This window comes from Centruroides sculpturatus, unplaced genomic scaffold (genome assembly GCF_000671375.1).
Source record: "Centruroides sculpturatus isolate CEXI.00-Female unplaced genomic scaffold, Cexi_2.0 scaffold561, whole genome shotgun sequence".
Lineage (NCBI taxonomy): Eukaryota > Metazoa > Arthropoda > Arachnida > Scorpiones > Buthidae > Centruroides > Centruroides sculpturatus.
In genome coordinates this window covers 413117-436674 of record NW_019384786.1, presented here as the reverse complement: position 1 = coordinate 436674, position 23558 = coordinate 413117, and the positions used below count along the sequence as shown (strand labels likewise).

The window sequence follows — 23558 nt, the reverse complement described above, 5'->3', positions numbered from 1 at the left end:
TTCTTCCACATTTCTGAAAACATTGCTCTTTTCACCTGAAAATGAATTAATTGAACAAGCATAAGCTTTTCTCCAGAATTATAGTACTGATTTTACAGAGTAGCTTATTTTAGTTATGTATAGGATGATCATAATTAAAGAGTAAGTGTTCAGAGGTCTGAGTAGAAAGAACTATTGAGTAACTCAACATCAAATTTAATGTCCATACTATTTTGAGTACAGTTTTCTTTGAAAATCAAAACTGCATACTCTAAATTTTCAGCCACTGTGTTCACCATAGTGGCTGAAAATTTAGAGTTCTGCAAAACACAAAACTTTTCCTAATATTTCCAATAGTCAGAGAACTTCATAAATTTTTTAAGCACCAAATTCCTTAGGTGCTGAGTTGGCAATGGTGTTTCAGTTAGATGAGTTAAACAAATAACACACAATCAAAGTGAGCAGTGTGATTCATCTGTCAAAGAAACGGCAAGTGAACCATGAGGAATTTTGGGTGTTAAAGAGGTTGAAAAACATTTTGCAACTCCTTTAACTAGCCAAAATTTTTCACTGGAAAATGTACATAATATACAAATTAAAATGACATAAGTGCCAAATTTATTATTAAACATATTTGTTGATGCCAAAATCAGAAAATTATGATAAGAGAGACAAAACCTTTCACACTTTGTTTCTAGCAGTTTTAATCTATAAGAACAAACATTTTCGGGCATTTTGAATGGCCTTCTTCAGGTACAATAAGGTCAGTTGGAAAAAACCTTTCACACTTTGCTAGAAACGAAGCGTGAAAGGTTTTCTCTCTCTTATTTTAAGTACTTCTAGCTTTGTGTGCATGAAATCAGAAAATTACACTTCAAATATCAATAAATTAAAAATGAAATTTAATTTTTATGTTAATAATTATTTCAATCAGCATGATGACATGGGTACCAAAAAGCTAGTTACGCTATTGTGTATATATCTTATAACTGGAAATTGTTTATAATAATAATAACTACTGGTTATACTTGTGATCTTGCCCACATTACCAAATTAAATTTATAAAAACTATCAAATAAAATGTTGGATAATGCAAAATTTCATTTCATTGATTAATGAAAACATTGATCAAACTGTGGAAATTTTTTAAATGATATTCTATCATTTAATTGCAAAAATGAATTGAATGCATACAGTATGGAATCAAAGCCTTCTGTTTATTGTAGTCTTGCACTACGCACTGTGACTGCATGCATTTTGCATCCCTCACATAACCGATGATGTCTTCTTCCTGCATATGAATCATCTTTCTACTGAATTGGGTGTTCACTGCTTAAGTTTTGCACACCAATGTATTTACAACCAATAAATCATCGTACAAACTTAAACCAAAAAATATTCTGTAACAATGTACATTTAAATCAGTAACTGATTCCAGAAGCTTAAATGAAAAATAATAAATTTTTTTGTGATTCATAAGATGGTGAAGAGATTTTAAACTTTGAAACTTACTATTATAATTACTTAAACTTAAATATACTTTCTGCAGAAAAATAAGTTTAATATAGTTAAAAAGGAAATTTAATTGAAAAAAATAAATAAAAATTTTTGTATCTATTCTCNTGAACTATAAAAGTTAGTTATCTTCCTGAATTTTTAGTTTTAAATCCTAGTCTTCTTCAGTTGTCAAAGAAAGATGATTAAAATTGTATATGGTTTATGAAGAGATTTAAATAATGAAAACAACTCAAAATTTTTATAAAGTAACAAACATCTTTGTTGTAGCTCATTTGTTATTATGAAGACATTTATTTTCCAAAAATATTGAATAGATTAAAATGTTTAAAACTCTCTTGGAGGATGACTGTTATCTTTAAAATTTATTTTTACTCCAAGATTAATTCACCTTTTGATGTAAATACAGTGGGTGATCGGTTAATGAACATAATCTGTTCCAAGACAATGTTTGCTACCCGAATTGTTTATTTACCGATTATTGATTTACCATAGATTTTTATGGGAATTTGATTAATTGTTTCTGGAGACCCAAAAAAATAAATAAAAAATTATATACTTTCTTACTATATTTATTTATATCTATATCTATATATATATATATATATATATATATAAAAATGGACATGTATGTCCCTACATCTCACTTTTTCGCCAAAACTACACATCGCACGTGAATGGTGTTTGTATGTGGTGGTAGCCCCAAGTCTCCATTCGTGCATAGGGGTGGTTGCGTCTCGATAGCTATAAGGGTGCGGGAGATATGAGGCTGAAAGTGGTTGAAAGTGGCTTTCTATTTCGAATGTTTTGTTCGATTTTTTCGAATTTGTTCGAATTAAATTCGAACATAAAATTCGAATTGGTTCGATTATAGAACGATTGAAAACGTTCCAGAAACGTTGAAATTTGTTCGTTTGACTAAACGTAAAAATTCTCTAATTAGTCTGGAAACGGGGGACCTAATTCTTGCATTCTGTGAAAACGGGTAAGATTAGCTATAATGTAATTATCTTAATCTTCACTATCGTTACTTTTTGCCCAGCGAAGCAGGTCCTTGCAGCTAGATTCTAGATTACTTAGAAAAACAGTCTTTTATATATATAAAAAAACTATATTACATACAAATAAAAACCCAGCGAAGCGGGTCCTTGCAGCTAGTGTAATAATAAAAATACATATATACACAGTCTTGCATTTTTATCAGTGATGTTTTTTTTTTTCGTTTGTGGGGCACTAAAGAATTTGTCCAATGCTGATTAAATTTTCTCTCTTCTTCAGAATTTTCAGAAGTATTGGTAATTAATAGCATTGTTGTTGTAGAGATTCCCAAGCCTTTTAACCTCAACCTGGCTTGGATGCCATTTCTAAGACCAATGTTCTGATATATTCACACTTCTTCAAAATATCTTTAATAGCAGATGTTGGCATTGGTCCTTTTTCATCTTCCTCTTTTTCAGAAAAAGACATCTCGCCAAGTTTATTGGTGTTCTTCATTCAAGAGTTCTTGGCATTCTTCTGTCATCAGATCAGTTTCAGGTTCCATTATGAGCTTTTCAATGTTCTTTGTTTCTCAGATGTGATTTTTATTACTTCTTTAGCTGCTTGAGTCTTCTTAATTATATCTTTCTTAGCTAATATTGTGCCTACTGTAGACCTGTGCAAGTCATACTGCCTAGCAACATCAGACATCTGCCCATTCTATTATATTGTCACCTTTCAAAAATAAAAACCAACACAAAACTTAACGAGTGTCTGACAGTCTCGCAAAGACTAAAAAATTATTTGTCAGAAAGGTAAACAAAAAACTGGAATTACAAAGGAGAGGTTTAAAGTTCAGAGGAATACTGTACTATCCAATTGGTATTGGGTTGAGCGTCGATGTTCATGTCTCCCATGCTTCGAAAGGTTTCGAATTGTTACCTGAAGACAAGGGAAAATCAATCTGTATTCGTTACTTTACATCATTTCTTTTTATGTTTATTCTGTGGCTGTCAGCCATAATATTGTACAAGTCTTTAATTTTATATTAATTTTATTTTAATACTCTGCTTTCTCTTGTTTTCTAAACCTTTCTTGGAATCTTCACTCTAAACCATTATTGCCCTTGGATGGGATTAGTCATTCTTGGACATTCGATAGAACTAAAGAGTTGAAGATGCTTGTGGCAAAACAGCCAGTGTAATGAGGACACTTTTCAGCAAGATCTTAGAGAAGACGGGTGTGTAAGGCAGGGCTCTAAACCGGAGAAGAACAAGAGAAGAGACTGCGAACCCAGAGAGATTGAAAAGAGAGATCAACAGGTAAGAGAGTCTTGAAGACACCTTAAAAGACTCAAAAGTTTTGAGACCTTGAGAATAGGTACGACATTCGTAAAGCTAAAGAACGAAATGTTAAGTTGACATCCTACCCAAGAGAGCACACCAAGAAAAGAAATCCCGGGTATTTCAATTATTCCCTACTTCCCTTGTTTTTTTTCCTCTTTCCTATATTCTCAATTTCCTTAAATTTAAGTTAGACATAAGTTAACTGTAAGTTTCTCAAGAGCAGGTGTATTAATAGTTACACACGGTGCCTTTTGATACTGTTAAAAGGTGCAAAGATAACCCTGTTTGCATATACTATTGTAACCAGATTTGTAAAGTTGGGATCACTTGTAAAAACCTGTTCAGGGAGAATAAAGAGTACTTTGTGGACAAAGCACCTTAGTGTTTCTTGTTGTACCGTCTCGTGCATCATACTGTCTCTCATAGTGAACATCACAGTTCTGTGAAATGTTCATTATCCAAACATGTGTTCATTGTCTGATTTGTTTGCAGTCCAAACTGTTCATTAACCAATCACCCACTGTATTTATCTTTGCTCTTTTAATAACAGATTTATGCTAAATAATTTATTTTTAGTTCACTAAAATCATAAATTTCTTTTAACTTACAGGTACCAGTTATGAGCCTCCTTTAACAAATGTTTTTACAATGCAGTGGTTCTTGACACTATTTTCAAATTGTTTGCCAAAATCAACAGTTTTAAGAGTATGGGATTTGATATTCTTAGAAGGAAATGAAGTATTACTTAGAACTGCATTGGCAATATGGGATGGATTAGCAGAGTATGTAGTTATGAATTTTATTTTATTTTATTTTTTTAAGTTAAAATAGTTAATATAATAACTGTATATTGGTCTCGAGAATCTTGATATAATATTAATAGATATAATAAATTGCTATTAAGATATTAAATTATGATAATTAATGAAACTTAAATCCTTTTCTTTCACTGATTTCTGTTTGTTTCCTTGTACATTTATTAAAACTTATTTAATAGTTATTCTCGGAAGTCACACTCAATAATATGTATTCTTTCATGCAGGGAGGATATGTTAGACTTAATGTTGCTTGTTGGAGATTAGTAAAAACTGGTTAGACTCACATAACTGGTTATGTAACAAATAAACAAAGAATACACAAAGATTACACTGTCTTTACTCAGGTCAGTACTGAAAAAACAGAAGAGGAGAAAAAAGATTACACCGTCACCAATGGCTCCCTGAGGTGTCAACAGCGCCACCAACCTTTTATTACACAACGGAAAAGTTTTACAAAACATCACCGCAACACAATGCATTGTACATAACAGTGTCATATAGCATTTAACAATAATTTCAATCATCATTCCAAGAGGATATGCATTTCAAGCATTTTTTGCTCCTCTTCAATCCACTCTTTTAAAGTTACCATATATAGGAACTTGGATTGGATTGAATTGAATGGATTGAATTGACAGGCAAAAAATTTACTAACCATTAATTGCTATTTAGTATAGTTTTTTGAAACATATCACTTTCAACTAACTCATCACTTTTATTACTAAATCACAGTTGTCAGTTAAAAGTTAAATGTAAATTAATGACCCTGAGGTGATTTAAATTTTTAAATGTCTAATTGAATAAACATCAACACAAGAGAAGTGACTAATTAAGAAGAAAAAAGAAAAGGAGGGTTAGGAAAGAATTACATACAAAAATATAACAGTAACAGAATCAATATGTTTTCAGTTTTTGTTTGTTTTTAAATTCCTTACTTGCTATTTAACAGAACTTTTTAATAGCAGGTGAAATAAGTGCTGTTCAGTAACTGCTCAAAATCATATGCATAGCAGGCATTGGCTCTTCCCAAAGTCATCCTGGATAGAAGTCTCATGATATCTTGTGTGTCTTAAAATCCAAAAATCAAAGGAGCTGAGAGTTACTGACAATGGATCCTTTTAATAAAACTAGGAGTATTTTTTCATAAGCTTCTTCAAGGTGCTTGAAATTAAAAGGGTTTTTTTTTTTTTTTGATAATCTTTCACATCCAGTTTTTATACTGGTTTTTGATTTCAGTTGCTGCTTTTATCAAGTTTACCCAATTTTGAGTGGTTGTTTTATATTCATTCAATATGCTTTGATATACCCTTGTGGTAAACTTCTTTCTGGAGAATGACTAATACTTCTGTTTTATTTTTTCAAATTTTAACATTTAAGCATTTAAACATTTTCATTTTAATATATAGATTGAATATATATACAGTCAAACCTGTCTATAACAGAACCTCAAAAGACTGAACAAATCTTCCTTAGTAGACAGGTTTCTGTTATAGGTATTCCTTGATCAATGTGATTAATAAATTTCTTGATGTTACTGCATATATCAAAATCATGTTAAATCAAATAGTGGTATCTCAGTACTTGACCGAACAATCACCACTCTCTAGAACAAATTCTCAGTTAATAACAAATATTTTTATTTTAATTTTGATTTTAAATAAATAAAATACTTTCTTACTGGAACTACACTATAAATAAAGTAAAAACCTTTAAACAATCCAGCAAATCGTTTTTTAATATCTTAAAAACACTTTCGAACGCTTTAAGCGATCATCCTCAGTTATCATTTTGAATCGAATGAAGAATTCGAAATTACGTAAAACAAAATTCAAAAAGCGTTACATAAATGTACGTTAACATTTACCAAGTTTAAATAATTGCAAAAATTATACAAGTTAATTAAATCAAAACAAAGAAATAAAATAAAATATATACATTCAGTAAAAATTATCTTAATTATTCTTCCCGCTTACATAAACTACGTCAACTCATCGTAGAAGGATTTCCATGTCGATGACAATCCGTCAGCATCCCTATGATTAATACAGTTTGTGTGCAACTGCGCCTTATGAATTTCTAGTTTCTCCAGATGTTTTATGGCCTGCCTGGATCTTGTAGCTTTAATGATCGACGCCCGATCCCAAAAGACCTCGATATTCTGTTGCTTGGCAAAGGCAGCAAGCACCGTAGAGTCTACGTTTTTATTTACCGAGTGCTTATGTTCAGCAATTCTTTTCTTTAAGTTTCTCATGGTTGCTCCTATGTATACCAAATTAGAATTAAATCTACGGTCTTTTAACGGTATTGAGTATACCCCTGCCATCGTGTTGCGTTCGTAACTGCCTTTATCGTTCCTTAAGAGCCTGTATACGGTGGGATTACGCTTGTAAACTATCTGTATGTTCTTATCTCTGGTAATTTTTTTAACCATTCCTTTGAGGAACGGTATGTAATTAAGCACGACTCTTTCTTTACGCTGATTCCCTCCCTGAGAGGGGTGGCGCTTCCGACAATTCGCAATGAGAGCATCTATTCTTTCTCTACGGTATCCCTGCTGTATCGCTACGTTTCGTATATAATCCAATTCTTTGTACGTGTCGCAGATGCTGGTGCAATGCGTGTGTGCCCTCATTATCCATGAACGAAAAACGGCGATTTTTATATACTCAGGGTCTGCGAAGGAATGACGATAGGAAGATAAGTGGGTTTCCAGTATATGTCTGTTCTGATTTCCCCGTCTTTGCAAGTTATAGATAAATCCAAAAAATTAACATTGTTTCCACTTTCCTGCTCTAGCTCCAGGGTTAATCCATATGGGTTGTCGTTGATCAGATTTATAAATTGGTTAACCCTGCGATTATCCTTCCATAAAATAAAGATATCATCCACATATCTTGCGTAAGCCACTTATTCTTCCTGGAACGAGGGGAGCATATCGTTTTCGAGTTTACGCAACACTAATTCGCAGAGTATAGCTGACATGGGGCTACCCATCGGTATGCCCTGTGCCTGCAAGTAAGTTTTATCTTCAAATTGGAAGAAAGATGTGTGGCAAATTAAATCTGCCAACTCCAAGATCTGCATGTGGTATTTCATCGAATTGCTAATTTTTGCTAACAAAAAGTCTCGGAGAGTGCAAAAGCAGGGAGGTAATTTAATTGCCGGGTACAGAGCTTTGTAATCCAATACTGTCATCCATTCATTATCCATAAGCATAACACTCTCCAACCTTCTGAGTACCGCCACCAAATTCTTTACCGAAAAAGGTGAGTCTTGCATATTTTTTTGTATAAACTTAACCAGTTGTTTCTCTATCTTGAATGTAGGTGTACTACACTTCTCCACAACCAGGTATAATTGTGTTCCTGGCTTATGCGTCTTTCTGAACACGAAAATTCTTGGTGTTCTTGGGGTATGCACAACAGCTCTCTCCATGTCTAGAAGACACGCCAAGGGAGTTAGCGTAAATCTCCTCACTCTTTGTTGCAAAGCTTCTAAAAAATTATTCGTTGCAATAAGAGGCTCTGTACTACTAATGTATTCATGCAATTTCTTTCTATATGAATCCCTCTTAATGAGCACCATACCCTTTGTTTTGTCTGCTTTTAAGAGTACAACATCATTCCTTCTGAGCCACTCTCTGGTTTCTTTTATACACCTTTGGAAATGTAACGCATTTTTGTTGTTTCGTTTCTCATACCCTGAGTATATAAAAATCGCTGTTTTTCGTTCATGGATAATGAGGGCACACACGCATTGCACCAGCATCTGTGACACATACAAAGAATTGGATTATATACGAAACGTAGCGATACAGCAGGGATACCGTAGAGAAAGAATAGATGCTCTCATTGCGAATTGTCGGAAGCGCCACCCCTCAGAGAGGGAATCAGCGTAAAGAAAGAGTCGTGCTTAATTACATACCGTTCCTCAAAGGAATGGTTAAAAAAATTACCAGAGATAAGAACATACAGATAGTTTACAAGCGTAATCCCACTGTAAACAGGCTCTTAAGGAACGATAAAGGCAGTTACGAACGCAACACGATGGCAGGGGTATACTCAATACCGTTAAAAGACCGTAGATTTAATTCTAATTTGCTATACATAGGAGCAACCATGAGAAACTTAAAGAAAAGAATTGCTGAACATAAGCACTCGGTAAATAAAAACGTAGACTCTACGGTGCTTGCTGCCTTTGTCAAGCAACAGAATATCGAGGTCTTTTGGGCGTCGATCATTAAAGCTACAAGATCCAGGCAGGCCATAAAACATCTGGAGAAACTAGAAATTCATAAGGCGCAGTTGCACACAAACTGTATTAATCATAGGGATGCTGACGGATTGTCATCGACATGGAAATCCTTCTACGATGAGTTGACGTAGTTTATGTAAGCGGGAAGAATAATTAAGATAATTTTTACTGAATGTATATATTTTATTTTATTTCTTTGTTTTGATTTAATTAACTTGTATAATTTTTGCAATTATTTAAACTTGGTAAATGTTAACGTACATTTATGTAACGCTTTTTGAATTTTGTTTTACGTAATTTCGAATTCTTCATTCGATTCAAAATGATAACTGAGGATGATCGCTTAAAGCGTTCGAAAGTGTTTTTAAGATATTAAAAAACGATTTGCTGGATTGTTTAAAGGTTTTGATTTTATTTAATTTTGATTTTTTCATTCATCCATAAAAATTTCTCCAAGATAAAAATGAGTAACCAATTTTAAAAATAAAATAAAACCTTACAGCTGCCTACCTTCATTAGGCAAAATTACATTCAATTCAGTTCATTTTTTTCATAAGTAAAAAAAATCTGCATGCAGAACACAATCATCAGCATGTTTTATAACCATTTCAAGTGGATGAAGTGTTTCAATAATACTTGTCTGTAACACTAAGATTTGTTTCAAATTCATGAGTTGTTATTCACCAATCTTTAACAATTTCTTTTTGCAATTTCTCTTCAACAGCTTTCAGGGCCCATACATTTTGTATCCTTTAGTTCAAAAGTTCTGAAATGAAACTTTCAAAACCACATTTGATACATTGAGTTTAGAAGCAACTTCCCCATAGATGGTACGAGTATTTTTTACTGTTTGTGTAGCATGATATCCTTTATGAAACTTGAAAAGCATGCATAATATGCCCAATGTGCATTTCATCTGCAGACATTTCAACTTGCTTTTATTCAAACAAAATGTAATGTAAAAAGGTTCCAAATAAGCTTCAAAACAAAGAATACAATTTCACATCAGGAATAATGTGTTAAATTTCACAATTTTATAATTACTGGTGCATCGCATATTTATGTTAAGTAAAAACAGCTGTTAATAAAAATACACAAAAACTTTCTGTTCAAATCCCAATAAAATTACTGTAATACCATAGTCATATTTTGCTCTTCTGTATTGGGTATGTGTATTTTTTGACTTTTTTATGATTTACATATGCTAGGTTTGTAAACTTCTTGTGAAATTTTTGTCAAATTAGATAAAGATACTGATTTTTTGTTATATGATCCAATTTTCCTTTCTGTTTATGTGTTAGACAAGTTCTGCTATATACAGGTTAATTACATTAATTTTTGCAAAAAATTCAAGACCAAAAAAATTTTCTGTTAATGAAAGGTTTTCACTATATACAGATTTGACTGTATGTATCATAATTTTAGGTGAATAACCCATGATGTCATATACATTTCATAAATTTGCAAGAATGAAAATAAAACCTTCATATAACCTGCTCCACCATATACCCCAAGTCTCCAGAGCAACTATTGAAAGAAAGATAATTATCAGTATTCAATTTAAAAGTTTTCATTTTTAGCATTAAAATAATGCTTTTTGTGTTTCATTTCTGTTAACAAATCATTGTAGATATACATAAACAACCAAGCCCAAATATTTTATAATCATCATATTAATTTTCAGATTATTTGGACTCTAATTTAGATAACTATTAATAATTAATATAAAATAATTTTTTCAAAAGATAAGCAGTTAAACTACCATTGTAATGTTTTGGAGCAGCCATTTTGGCACAAGAAAAATTCTCCATTAAATTCTTAGATGAGAAAGTTTTTCTTGTGCTGAGACATTCTTATGCCAAAATGGTCACAATAAAACACAATTCTGTTAGATTGCTTTCTTATACTAACATTAACTAATAATTACAATAATTTTTGAATTAAATTTTAATTCAAAAATTAATGAAAAAGGGGATCCCAGGGAATGCGTAAAAATGAATGTTATGGTGGGAAGAGAGTGAAGACAAAAATTTCTTTGTACGCAACAGACACGTCATGTGAGGTTTAGTGTCTTATGGATCCTCTGCTTGTTAAGTACCGTGTTTTCATTAAAGAGATTTGTTTAGTTGTAAGCCGACTTGTCTTTTTTTTTTTGTTTGTCCAGACCCATAGACGCAGGTCTAGCAATGTTAGTTTAATTATTGTAAAATGGATTTCTACATTACTGTTTAAAAAATGAAACAAAAAGATAAACAGTAATGTAGAAATCCATTTTACAATAATTAAACTAACATTGCTAGACCTGCGTCTATGGCTCTGGACAAACAAAAAAAAAGACAAGTCAGCTTACAACTAAACAAATCTCTTTAATGAAAACACGGTACTTAACAAGCAGAGGATCCATAAGACACTAAACCTCACATGACGTGTCTGTTGCGTACAAAGAAATTTTTGTCTTCACTCTCTTCCCACCATAACACTCATTTATACGCATTCCATGGGATCCCCTTTATCGTGTGTTCTCAGGTAACAAATTAAAATTACAACATTAACAAGGGGAGGATCAATATGAACCCATGTTACTCACAGTACCTCTTTGTTAGTGGATATTTGCCTGATAATCATTGCACATGAAGAATAAAGTCTCTGGACGATCCTCCCATTAATCCTTCTCATTATTATTCTCACCCTCTTTGATAAATTAAGAGTTCACCACTTGATAGAAGTGAATTGAGTTCACTTCATAGGTTTGTCTTGTTAACCTAGTCCTTTATCTCCGTCCTGGATGATCTCTCTTCACATTTATTAAGTCGTGCCCTCCTAAGGTCCCTACTGACGAAACCAGGAAAAAAAGGTGCCCTTTTACATCCGTCCAGCTATTCATAATTCCCAAGGCTGGAGGTCTGTCCTATACACGACTTGCCATTCAGCCAATCCCATAACTTTTCCCACTAACCCAAGGAGAAGGTGGTAAGGAGCAAAAGAAGGGCTGCGTGTAACAAAAAGGAAAATCAAATACAAAAAAAAGGAATAAATAAATAAAAAAAATAACACAATACATAGATATATATATGTACGTATGTATGTACATACATAAATAATCAGACATATGTACAGTCGCGTCACAGAGCACTACACATTTGTATAAAATCGAATTATTAAATAACTTTCAATCCAACCAAAGATTAAGTAAATTAAGTGTAACATAAATAAATACAATTTATTGTTTTATTTGATGTCTGATTTTCCTTTGTTAAATAATAATAATGAAATAAATTTAAAAATTAAACATTTTGAACAAAATTAAACAAAAAATTCTTTTTTGTTTAATTTTGTTCAAAATGTAACCTTTAACAGAATTTTGATTTTAGTTTGTTTTAATATTTTAATTTTACAAAATTAAAATATTAAAACAAATAAATTCATCCTGGCTTCTTGTATTTTGTATTAGACTAGAATTAATCTGTATCTTAACTGCAAGTATTTATTAAAAAGTTAAATCAAAATTCATAGAAATAGGTCAGGATTGTAAAATCAGTGAAAAATATACAGTATATACTTAATTAAACATTTGGTGTCATTTTTTGCAAATCTATAAATAGATAAAACTTCTGACTCAATAACAAAAAAAGAAACAGCAAAACAAACACACTTGAAAAGTGAACGTTTTCATCCATTTTTAAAAGGACATCATTAGGCTGGTCTTCTAATATAGAATCTCACAATTTTCAAAAAGTTCATAACTTCTATGTTGCTGCTGCTGATTGAAGGTTACATGACCATACATTTGCTTTTCAAGTGAGTTTTTGTTTTGCTGTTTTTTTTTTTGTTATTGAGTTAGAAGTTTTATCAATATTAACCAACAAACTATTGTTCTCTCTTCTATGAATAGATAACTGTTGGTCTGGGGTTGTTTGCCTGCCAATGGCCAGTCATATAGTGTGAATCAACTTAACTAATCATTGGAATTTAAAATCAGCTGTAATCCTTTCAACTTATCTTTCAAAGACATATAACAAAGACATATATATATAGGTTATCCCAAAATTAAGGTATATACCATATTTACTCATATATAAGATGAGGTTTTTATTCATTTATCACAGCTTCAAATTCCTAGGCCATCCTATACACGCAAGCGAATAGGACTTCTTTGCACTATTGCAATAATTTTTGTGAACTGTTTATTCGCATTTTTTACTGGATGCTTACCCTCTTGTGTTTAAAAACATAAGTATTTTATCTGGGTCATTTGAATCGTTCTTGTGTATTATCAGGAGTAAAGGTGAATAGCAATAGGAAAAGCAAAGCTTTTGAATTGAATTCCAGATCAAAATTCCAAAATCATATGAGAGCCTGATATAAGTTTTAATCCATTCCCATGTGAAAATAGATGATTATTCGGAAATCAGAATTCAGAGAAACTCATAAGTGTAATCGACGGAGAGTGGATTCGACTGTTAAGAATTGGAAAAAAAAAAAAAAAAAAGGTTTCCAATTGTCCTGCTTTACATGAACAATTATGTTGTCAATTTTACAAGATTTTCCTTAAAATTTAAAATGCCAGTAATTTTTGCAGGACAATGTGTGCATTTATGTTTATTTGATACTTTACTTATGATTAAACAAAATAAAATTAGAATTGTATTAATAAATCTAATTTTCTTTATTTTTATCTTTAAAGTCACACCTCGTCCTATATGCAAGTAAATAAATGAATAATATATATATATAATAATTTATATATTATTTTTCTTCAACAAATGTGTGTGTATTGAAGAAAAATAATACATAAATTATCATATATAAAATTCTATTACTTTATCAATTGATAATAGAATTTTATATTTTTCTGGAAGTTATGCAGCAGCATTTCATTTATTACATGGCTGTGCACCTAAGTAGCTTAAAGGGAACACTGATCTTCAGTCATCCAAAATTAGGCAGATTATCTTAATCATTTTTCTTTCTTTTCATGTAATATATTAATACAGTCAATTTGTGTTAATGTGAATCATTAGAGGAACAATAGTTAGATTGCTTTCTCAAAAATTTGTATTCATGATTTTCAGAGTCAAGGTTCAAGGTTGTATAATTTATGGAGTTAAGGATTAATAGGCAATCAAAATCTCTAAATTATAATATTTTGAATTACTTTACTTAATAAAGTTAAATAAAATTAAATTTATTTACAAAAATAAATTACAAGTGCAGTTAAAAAGTTCTGGGACTGGTGACATGGCATCACAATTGATCGTATGCTGAACTTGTGTGAATCAGAATGCATAATAGACATGGTGATAATGGCACAAAATTTGGCAGAATGCCAAATTTTGTGCCATTATTTTATGTAGATTTTGTTTCTTGCTACTTAGATTAGATCTGCAATTTTTGTCGATTTGCAATTTCTATTGCTTTGTAAAATGAATTTGTTTAAGGAACTGTGTGTGTGTGTGTGGGAAATTTTGTTTCAAACTTAGCAAGGTTGCAACAGAAAAGAAAGTGATTATAGGAAATGAAACATGGATTTATGGCTATGACTCTAAGACCAAACAACAATCAACTCTGTGGAAAAATTGTGGTTCATCCAGACAAAGAAAGCATGCCAAGCGAGGGGCAATCTCAAGAGCATACTCATTGTTTTTTTCAATAGGGAAGGGAATTATTCTTTGAGAATTTGTTCTACAAGACAAAACTGTGAATCAAAACTTTTATGTGGATGTTTTGAGGCACATGTGTGAAAATGTCAAGATGAAAAAGACCAGATTTTTGGAAAACTCAGAACTGGTTATTGCATCATGACAAATCCCTATTCACAAAGCTATCTGTATTCAACGGTTTCTCACCAAAAATAAAATGGTTGTAGTCCCCACCCTCCTTATTAACCAGACTTGGTATCGTGTGAATTTTTTCTATTTCCACAGCTGAAAGAAATGCTGAAAAGACAGTGATTTAAGAACATTGATGACATTCAAACAGAATTGCAAGTGCTTAACAGCATCACAAAAAAAAGAGTTCTAGGAATGTTTTGAAAACTAGGAGAAGCTGTGGAAACTTTGCATAGCTGCAGTAGGAACTTATTTTGAAGGTAACAACTCTCAATAAATTAACATGTACATTAGACATTTTTTTATTGGATCAGTCCCAGAACTTTTTGAATGAATCTTGTAATGATCTAAATCGGGACGGCAACCTTTCAGCGGTGTTGTGCCAAATGTAAGTTATAGTATTATTCTGAATGCAGGCATGATTCTACCAAGTTTATTATATATACTGTATTATCAAAATTAGTCCGGTTATAATAAACTTCAAAAATGTATAATTTTGAAGTTAAATTGTTAATTGAATTATGTTCTCACATGTGAAGTGCTTGCATAATATGTAGATGGCTACTTGGAGCATAAACGCATGTGCTGTAATAGAAATACAGTAATACCTCAACTTACGCTACCCTGACTTACGCGAACCCGGAGTTACGCGATTTTCAAATCTTGTTGATTCGTCTTTTGTTTGAGCACCACGCAACTCTTGATTACTCACTCCCCCGCACTATTGTTCAGCTTACATGTTCGGTCATGTCGCGCGGAACTGACACATAGCTACAATTTATTGTGTGTTATTATTCTGTCTTTGTTATATCTACGGAGACTCGAAAGACTCTAATATGTCATCCAAACAAAGTAGAACTGATTCTTCTGCATCAAACAAAAAAAGAAAAACTTTATCTTTGGAATGTAAAGTTAACATTATTAACTTTGATATAAAAATGAAACTTTGTGAATTGGACAAAGTTTGATCTACCGGAATTGACGATCAGAACAATTATAAAAGGTAAAGAAAAAATTCTCGGAGCTGTGAAAAATACTCAATCTTTACATTCAAGCATCATTCATAAACGTCACGGTATTATCGCTGATATGAAAACAATGTTAAAATTATTGTGTGATAATCAAGTAAATGTGAAAAATTTTATAATAATATAATTTGTTATTCTCATATATATTATCTAAGATTTTATTAAACATTTTTTTTCTAAATTATTGTTTTCTTTAGTCTCTGGCCCCAATTAAAAATTATTTGTATGTATTTATATGCGAAATTATACCCCGACTTACACGAATTTGACTTACGCGGTTATCGCTTGATCCCACCTTTCACGTAAGTTTGGGGTATTATTGTATACAAACAACAGATTTGTTTTTAATGTACCATGGCCTTTGCTGAACTATGACTTCTATTTAAATGTGTAATTAATAATTAAAATATAATTTTTACTACATTTCTAATCAATCAGAGTGCAATTGAAAATCATCTCGTGCCATGTTTAGCACGCATGCCATAGGTTGCCGACCTCTGATCTAAATGATTTTCAAATCAAACAAAATGAGGAGGAGATGGTATTCACTATTTAAGTATGGACCAGTATATCAGAATGGTTAATTAAACGTTAACTCTTATTTCCTGAGTACAGTAGAATGGTCCACTAAAACCATATGTTTGAATTGCTCTACAATTGGAGGTCAAACCAGTCTTTGCTTACTAGGAGAAGAAAATCTATTCTGCTCCAAACAGAACATTTATTACAATACCACTTTGCTTTTGATGTAAATAATGAAATCATTATTGAAAATAGGGTTATTTCTTGGGAGTTGTGAAATTAATTTACAGTTTGAATTAACAAATTCTGGTAAAATTTTTTTGCTTTACCACATGAAAATTAACATTGTGACTGTAGTGTTTTGCCAGGGCAACAAATTTACTTTATCCATATTATTTTAACGTGAGTGGACTGTAGTAATATTACTTATGCAGTAATGAATAGTATATATTTGTATAGTAATAAATATTTGTTTTTTGTTACCACTATCAGATGTAATAATTATTATTATTACTTGTGAAAACATTTACTTCTTAAATTTAAATGCTAATTATGTAAAAGTGATCTTAAATTGAAGTTTTATTTTATTTTTTTAGTCGTATTATGACTGTAGAAAGTGCTGATGAATTTTATAGTATTATGGGTGTTTTGACTCGTGAAATGTTAGAATTTGGACTAATGGATGCTAATGATCTTGTAATGGTTAGTTGAATGCTTCTTTATTTTATAAATATAACATATATTTTGTGCATTTAATTTTTTAAATGCATAATTTAACTTTATTTTTAACCAATTATTAATTAATTAATTAAACATAATTAATTGTATATATATAGTGAAGCTTTTTGTTTTTTTTTTATATCCAATAACAACAGGGTTGTATTTAAAGGACAATCACACTATAAGGTTGCTAATTCACACAAATATCTTATTTTATTCTTCTAATTTCTCCAAAATGTACATTCCAGACTAAGTCCTCCTTCAGTTGGAGTAGAAAATGAACATGGTGCACAACAAATATTGACAAAGTTGTATAAATTTCAATGATTGAAACTTTATAAAAAACACATCACATCAACCTAATCAAAATAACACATCAACATCATTGTTTTGAAAATAGTGATAGCAAAATATGACCTAGTTGAATAGAAAATAGTGATGTTGAAGTGCCTCCAAGAACACACAACGTTGACATTCTATTTTTAGAAATTAAAAAATTTTCTCTAAAAGCATCATTCTATGTTTGTCACAAGTGTTGTTCTACATTTGACAGACTTCAGAACCTGAAGATGGACACATAAGAGCTCCAAAAATGGTTGTTCTACAGTGTAGATATTTCACATTACTGCTGGAGTTTGGATATATTACATAAGTTGAAATACTAATGAAATTAATAAACTGTGTTTTGTTCTTTGCTCAGCATTAGATATTTGTATTAGATATTAAATTGTCAAAAATCAAACTAAATTTTAAAATACATCAATATGCAATTAAAAAATCAGTTAATAGTTTTAATTTAGCTTCCCTTATTTAAATAATTGTCCCTTATTAATACATGCCTTATTTACCAATTAACACAAATGATTTGTATATAGAAATAAATGTTAATGGTAAACAGATTTTTATGATTTCATTCCCTTGTTTTTGTTAATATTGTAATAAAAATTATGATAAATATATTGCATATACACTTCAAATTGTATTATTCTGACTGCTATGATTTGATTATAAGTAAGCACTAGAAGACACAGAAATGTACAGTATACATGTAAGAAAATGTATAAAAATACTCGTGTAAATTGCTGTTTTATTAAAACAACAATAATACAATTTGCTTTGTATGTGATCCATAATCCTTAAAGATTGAAGGTATTGAATATGAATTAAAATCTTTAAATACTTTTTGCACTTGGACTATTATTAACTGCTTGTCACACAATTCAGAAACAATCTAAATTAGCTTTCATGCTTGTCATCTGTTTATACTACTGTATTGTAAACAAGTTATTACATGCACATATTTTGCCAATACATGCTGGACTTTCCACCAATGTGCAACTTGCTCATATGCCAACACTTGTTTGTTAAGATCTGTTGGCAGACTTGACCACCAGTCAGTTATAACTTGTATTTTGTGTGTTTATTTGCATGTTTGTGTATTTATTTTGTGTACATAGTAATAACTACAACTGTATGTTACATAACAGATGAAACATGTAAGAATAGTTTTCAAATTTTTCTTATTTTAACTTCAGGGTTCGTACACACCTGGAAAGTCAAGGAATTTGTTAAAAATTGTCAAAAAGTCAGGGAATTTATTTCCTTGGTTGCCTTGTTGATTTTGTTTGCTGACAGTATGGCTGATCAAGTGTAGCTGTCTGCAGGCAGCAAGAAGTATTGTAGTACAATGCAACTTATGAAAAGGGAATGCAGAATATTTTCAGAATCCAAAATTTCACCCAAACATATACAAAATTTCCCCAAAATTATAGCACACAAAATATACAAGCATACAACAACACCAATTGTTATTTTTAAATTTTAAAACTGCTGTATTAATTATGCAGTAGTATAAGTTTGAGAGAAAAATCTAATACCTTTAATAATCTAATGTTGATAAAAATTTTTTGAAATATATTTTAACTCTCTCTCTCACACAATTTACACTTTCAATTTGAGGGCAGGTGTTAATGAACTGATGAAAAAAAATGGTAACAAAGAACCAAACATGATAAATAACTTAAATAATACCATTTGAGTTAATATTATCATTTTACATTTTAATAATTTTGATCTCATAATAAAACAATTTCTGATTTCTAAAACTTTTTTCCCAGTTTATTAATATTTTATAAAGTTTGGAAAATTTATTAAGGGNCTCTTAATAATCTAACATTGATCAAAAAAAATTTTGAAATATTTTAACTCTCTCTCAATTTACACTTTCAATCTGAGGGCATGTGTTAGATGGGAAAAAATTATAGCAAAGAACCAAAAATGATAAATAACTTAAATAATACTATTTGAGTTAATATTATCATTTTTCATTTTAATAATTTTGATCTCATAATAAAACAATTTCTGATTTCTAAAACTTTTTTCCCAGTTTATTAATATTTTATAAAGTTTGGAAAATTTATTAAGGGACAAATTTAATAAATTTATACTTTTGTACATGAATTATACAAATTTTTAATAATAATTAATGGCATTTTTCTTTTTTTTCAAAGCCATAAAGTTTTACAATTATGAGTTAATAACAGGATAAATTATTTTTATTTAATAAGACATATTAGTTTTATATGGAGAAGACATGCCATAATCGTGTCTTTCTTATTTTATCTTTAAATTTACTAATTCATTGATTATAAAAAATATATAATTGTTAATTAGAAAAAATAACCAGTTAAAAAGTTGGAGAAGCAATAGTGTATGTACTGTACAGTACATAGTAAGTCAAGTGAAGTTTTATTTTGTTAATGTACCATACTGTAAGGGATGTGAGGTCAGGGAATTTGTACACAGTTGGTCAGGGAAAGTCAAGGAATTTAAAACAAAAATTTGAGTAGGAACCCTGTATCTTCTTTATGTTTCCACCATCCCTTTATTTTTATTCAATGTCCCTCAATTGCAATTGATGCTACTACCACCTCTAGATTGTTCCAGTGCCCCAGGGGTGGTATCACCCACTTTAGGAACCTAAGTTCTGGCAACAACGTATGGTCAAGAAAGATTAAACATTATCAACAATCTTGTTTTCAAAATATAAAATTATAATGAGTTATTGCACAAACACTACCTATATTACTCAGTGTTTCACTATTTATAAACTTAGAATCATAATGGAAAATACCAATGCATAAACCCGCTAGTAAGTTTAAATGTTTTATATATCAAATAGATTCTTCAAAAATCATATAAATCAATATCAACAATCAGTAAAAAATAGAAACAAGTGAATTTGTAACTTATCTTAATCATTGTATTATTTGTTTTTAAAAAATTTACAAATGGATGGAACAAAAAAGATCCAAAACTCAGGATTCTGTAATGATAAGGAAGTTTTAATGTGGTGATTATCTGAAGTCAAAAACAATATACAGTAGAGCGTTGTTTATCCAAAAGTCGGTTATCCGAAAGAATTCCAGTCGGCAAATTTAAATTTTTGCTAGTGCTGTGGCGCTGCAATCTTTAGCTATATCTTGGGCTACTCCAATATTTTTTTTTGTTGATGTGTGTGTTTTAGCTGGCAGCACTAGCACTTTTGTGTGGTGTTTTTCTGAGGACTGTGTGTAGTGCTGAATCGAACATTTCTGATACTAGATCAACTTCTAAAGTATATTTTTTTTGGTTGTTATATTTTTCAATATATTTATTTTGTTTGTACAAAATAAAGAAATAATTTTTAACAATACAATAGCCACAATTATTATTTTAAAAAGTTTACGTTAGGCTTAACACCAACGAAAATTCATCGCGAAGCGACACACAACAGAGAAAAATTTCAACACGGGATAGGTTAATATATTTTTTCGTACATAATCGGTTAGCTGAAAAATAAGTTATCCGAACAACCCCAGTCCCCAATTGATTCGGATAAACGACGCTCTACTGTATAAGCAAAGTAAATTTTTTATACTAATTCACATGGAAATTATACAGATTAGTAATAAAATTCTTAATATTTTAGTATTTCTTATTATTTTATAGTTTTATTTTAAAATCAGTTTTATGTTTTGAATCAGTATGCTATAAGTAATAATCTTTTTGACCTGCATTGTAGATGGTGGTACATATTTAGGGCCATATTTCCCTGCTTCTACCGTACACTGCAAAGGAGTGAGGCTATCCCAACAAATGATTAAGACTACATTAATTGCATGATGGTTTTTTTTTTTATGTCTAAGAATCCATTGCATTTTTCATGGTAATGCTTGCACATTCTGTGGGCCATGAATGGCCAAATTCACAATGCTGCCATTAATTTCTTTTAACAGACTTGGTGATTTCTCATGTAGATCATTCTCTAAATCAGTGTTTCCCAACTTTTTTGGATTAGCGACACACTCTGAATTAAATAAGACTCCCCAGCACACCAAAATTTTAATGATTGATAAAAGTGTTAAAATTGAAAACATTCCCACTCAACAAACCTTTATCTCCAGTAATGCTTAAATGGTGTAATAGGGCAGTGGTGTAACCATGCTCATTACACCACCGCCCTGTCCACCTACACCACTGACCCAGAGGTTCAAGCAGACCTATCCAATGCGAGACTGATAAAAAGAGCCTTCCACATTGACCACATTAGGACCCTTGAGGCCCTTAAAATATACAGGGCTGGCCTGAAGGGAAGATATATAAAGGCTAAAGATGGCAATGCACTATCATGCACCTGGTGCTACATATGGGAAGAGCAAGAAGTTGTCAATGCTCCATAGCACACATGTATGTTCCAATTTATTTTGAAACTCAACGTTTGATGATGTTCCAAGGAAAGTCATTCTAAGTTTGGAATCCTGTTTTCAATTAACCTGAAGCAGACCTCAGGTGAGGCTGAAAATATTTATTCCCAAATTTAAGCATTACCAGAGATAAAGGTTCGTTGAGTGGCAATGTTCATAAATACCGGTAATCGGGTTAGAAGATACTGATTAAAATTTAAAATAAATTATAGTTGATTTGAGTTAATAACAGGATAAATTATTTTTATTTAATAAAACATTTTAGTTTTATGTAGAGAAGACATGCCATAATTCTGTCTTTCTTATTTTATTTTTAATTTTACTAATTCATTGATTATAAAAAATATATAACNTTATAGTTGATTTTAAAATATTTTGATAATACAAAAGTCAAAGTTAACTCACAATTTTAAAATTATACAATAAAAATAAAAAGTTGTTTGAATTGATGCATAAAGAGCTAGCACCAGTCTTTGATACTTTTCAGCTTAAAGTTTGTAGAAGCTCCAAAGAGTTGGTATGCTAGCATATGTATAGATGCATTTGTGAGGAGGTAGGCTGCTGCCTCAAATTTTGCAACAATTGGCATTTTAGTGAATGCCTCCTTCTCCCTTTGGTCAGTCAGTGGTAAAAAGATGAAAGATGAATGAAATTTTAAAAAAGAGCCTACTCAAATTCTAAAGAATATTTAATATTTCTGTAATACACCTCAGGCATTCTTGCAACAAAAGTGTGTTGTGGCACACAGTTGGGAAACATTGCTCTAAATCAATGAGTTGTTTGATCAGAGTATATCTTCACCTTCATATGGTTCAGATGGCTATAAATAAGCATAGCATATGTAATCTTGGGAGCATCAATCTGTGAGGGAGGAAAGAACAAATTCATTATAAATAGGTAAATATAGAAGTATATATATATAGGCAGAAGTTAACTATAGCTAAGAAACAGGATGGAACAACTGAATGGTAGGTGTAAAACACCTTCTACATGTGCTCGGGTTGATATGTTTTCTCGGGGTTCAGTAAGACAAGGACAATAATTAATACAATAACTTCAATGTATGGATGATGTATAGTTCATAACATACACAAGAGTCATAAAATAGTCAATCTTACATCAATATTAAAGTTATATAATTTCCAGTGGTCTTTGGCAATTCTTTGCTGTTCACAATCCTAGAGCCTCCTAAATTCCACGTCTTCTTCCAGGTCCACAGTCCACATCACTCTCCTTTTTTCTCTTGCCACACATACTTTTCTCCTTCCAGTTCCCACTTTTTCCCAGAGTTCTCTGTGCACACTTCCCTTCATCCTCATATCCCTGGGGTTTTTTTTGGCATTACTGTCCTTCCATTTAGACCAGATAGGGTGTCACCAATACTAAGGCAGTAAGCCACAGATTCACATCCTTGAGAGAGATACTCTCCAGATTGACATTGGAAAGATACCTTTGTGTTCACACCTTGTTAAAAAGTTGAGTTTAGCATTGTTCTTATATTAATAGATCTTGATAATTAGTTTATAAAACCACAAAAAAGTGCAATGGATTCTTATACATCAAAAATAAAACCATCAAGCAACTAATATATGAGGGCTGTTCGAAAAGTTCGCGGCCTTGCCTATATGCGGCGCTGCGATCAATTTAATTTTTGGCGGGAATAATTCAGCCATCCTTGCTAAAGATACGATACCAATTTCCGCTTGATTTGTCGTAAAGTTTTGCCACGACAGCTTAGCAGATAGTCAATGTGCACATGCTTTGTCAAAAATGGAGAAGACGGAGACTCGTGCGGTCATAAAATACCTGACGAAAAAAGGGTTGA

The 23558-nt window shown here is 31.2% G+C and overlaps 1 protein-coding gene across 2 annotated transcripts in view; it reads left to right on the top strand.

The window, feature by feature from the left end:
* LOC111629255 (TBC1 domain family member 30-like) overlaps positions 1 to 23558 on the top strand; it is a 71806-nt gene that overhangs the window by 28432 nt on the left and 19816 nt on the right. For both annotated transcript variants that reach the window (XM_023373138.1, XM_023373139.1), the window contains 2 exons: positions 4429 to 4600; positions 16865 to 16970. In XM_023373138.1, the coding sequence (XP_023228906.1) occupies positions 4429 to 4600; positions 16865 to 16970 (278 nt within the window). The remainder of the gene's footprint in view (positions 1 to 4428; positions 4601 to 16864; positions 16971 to 23558) is intronic.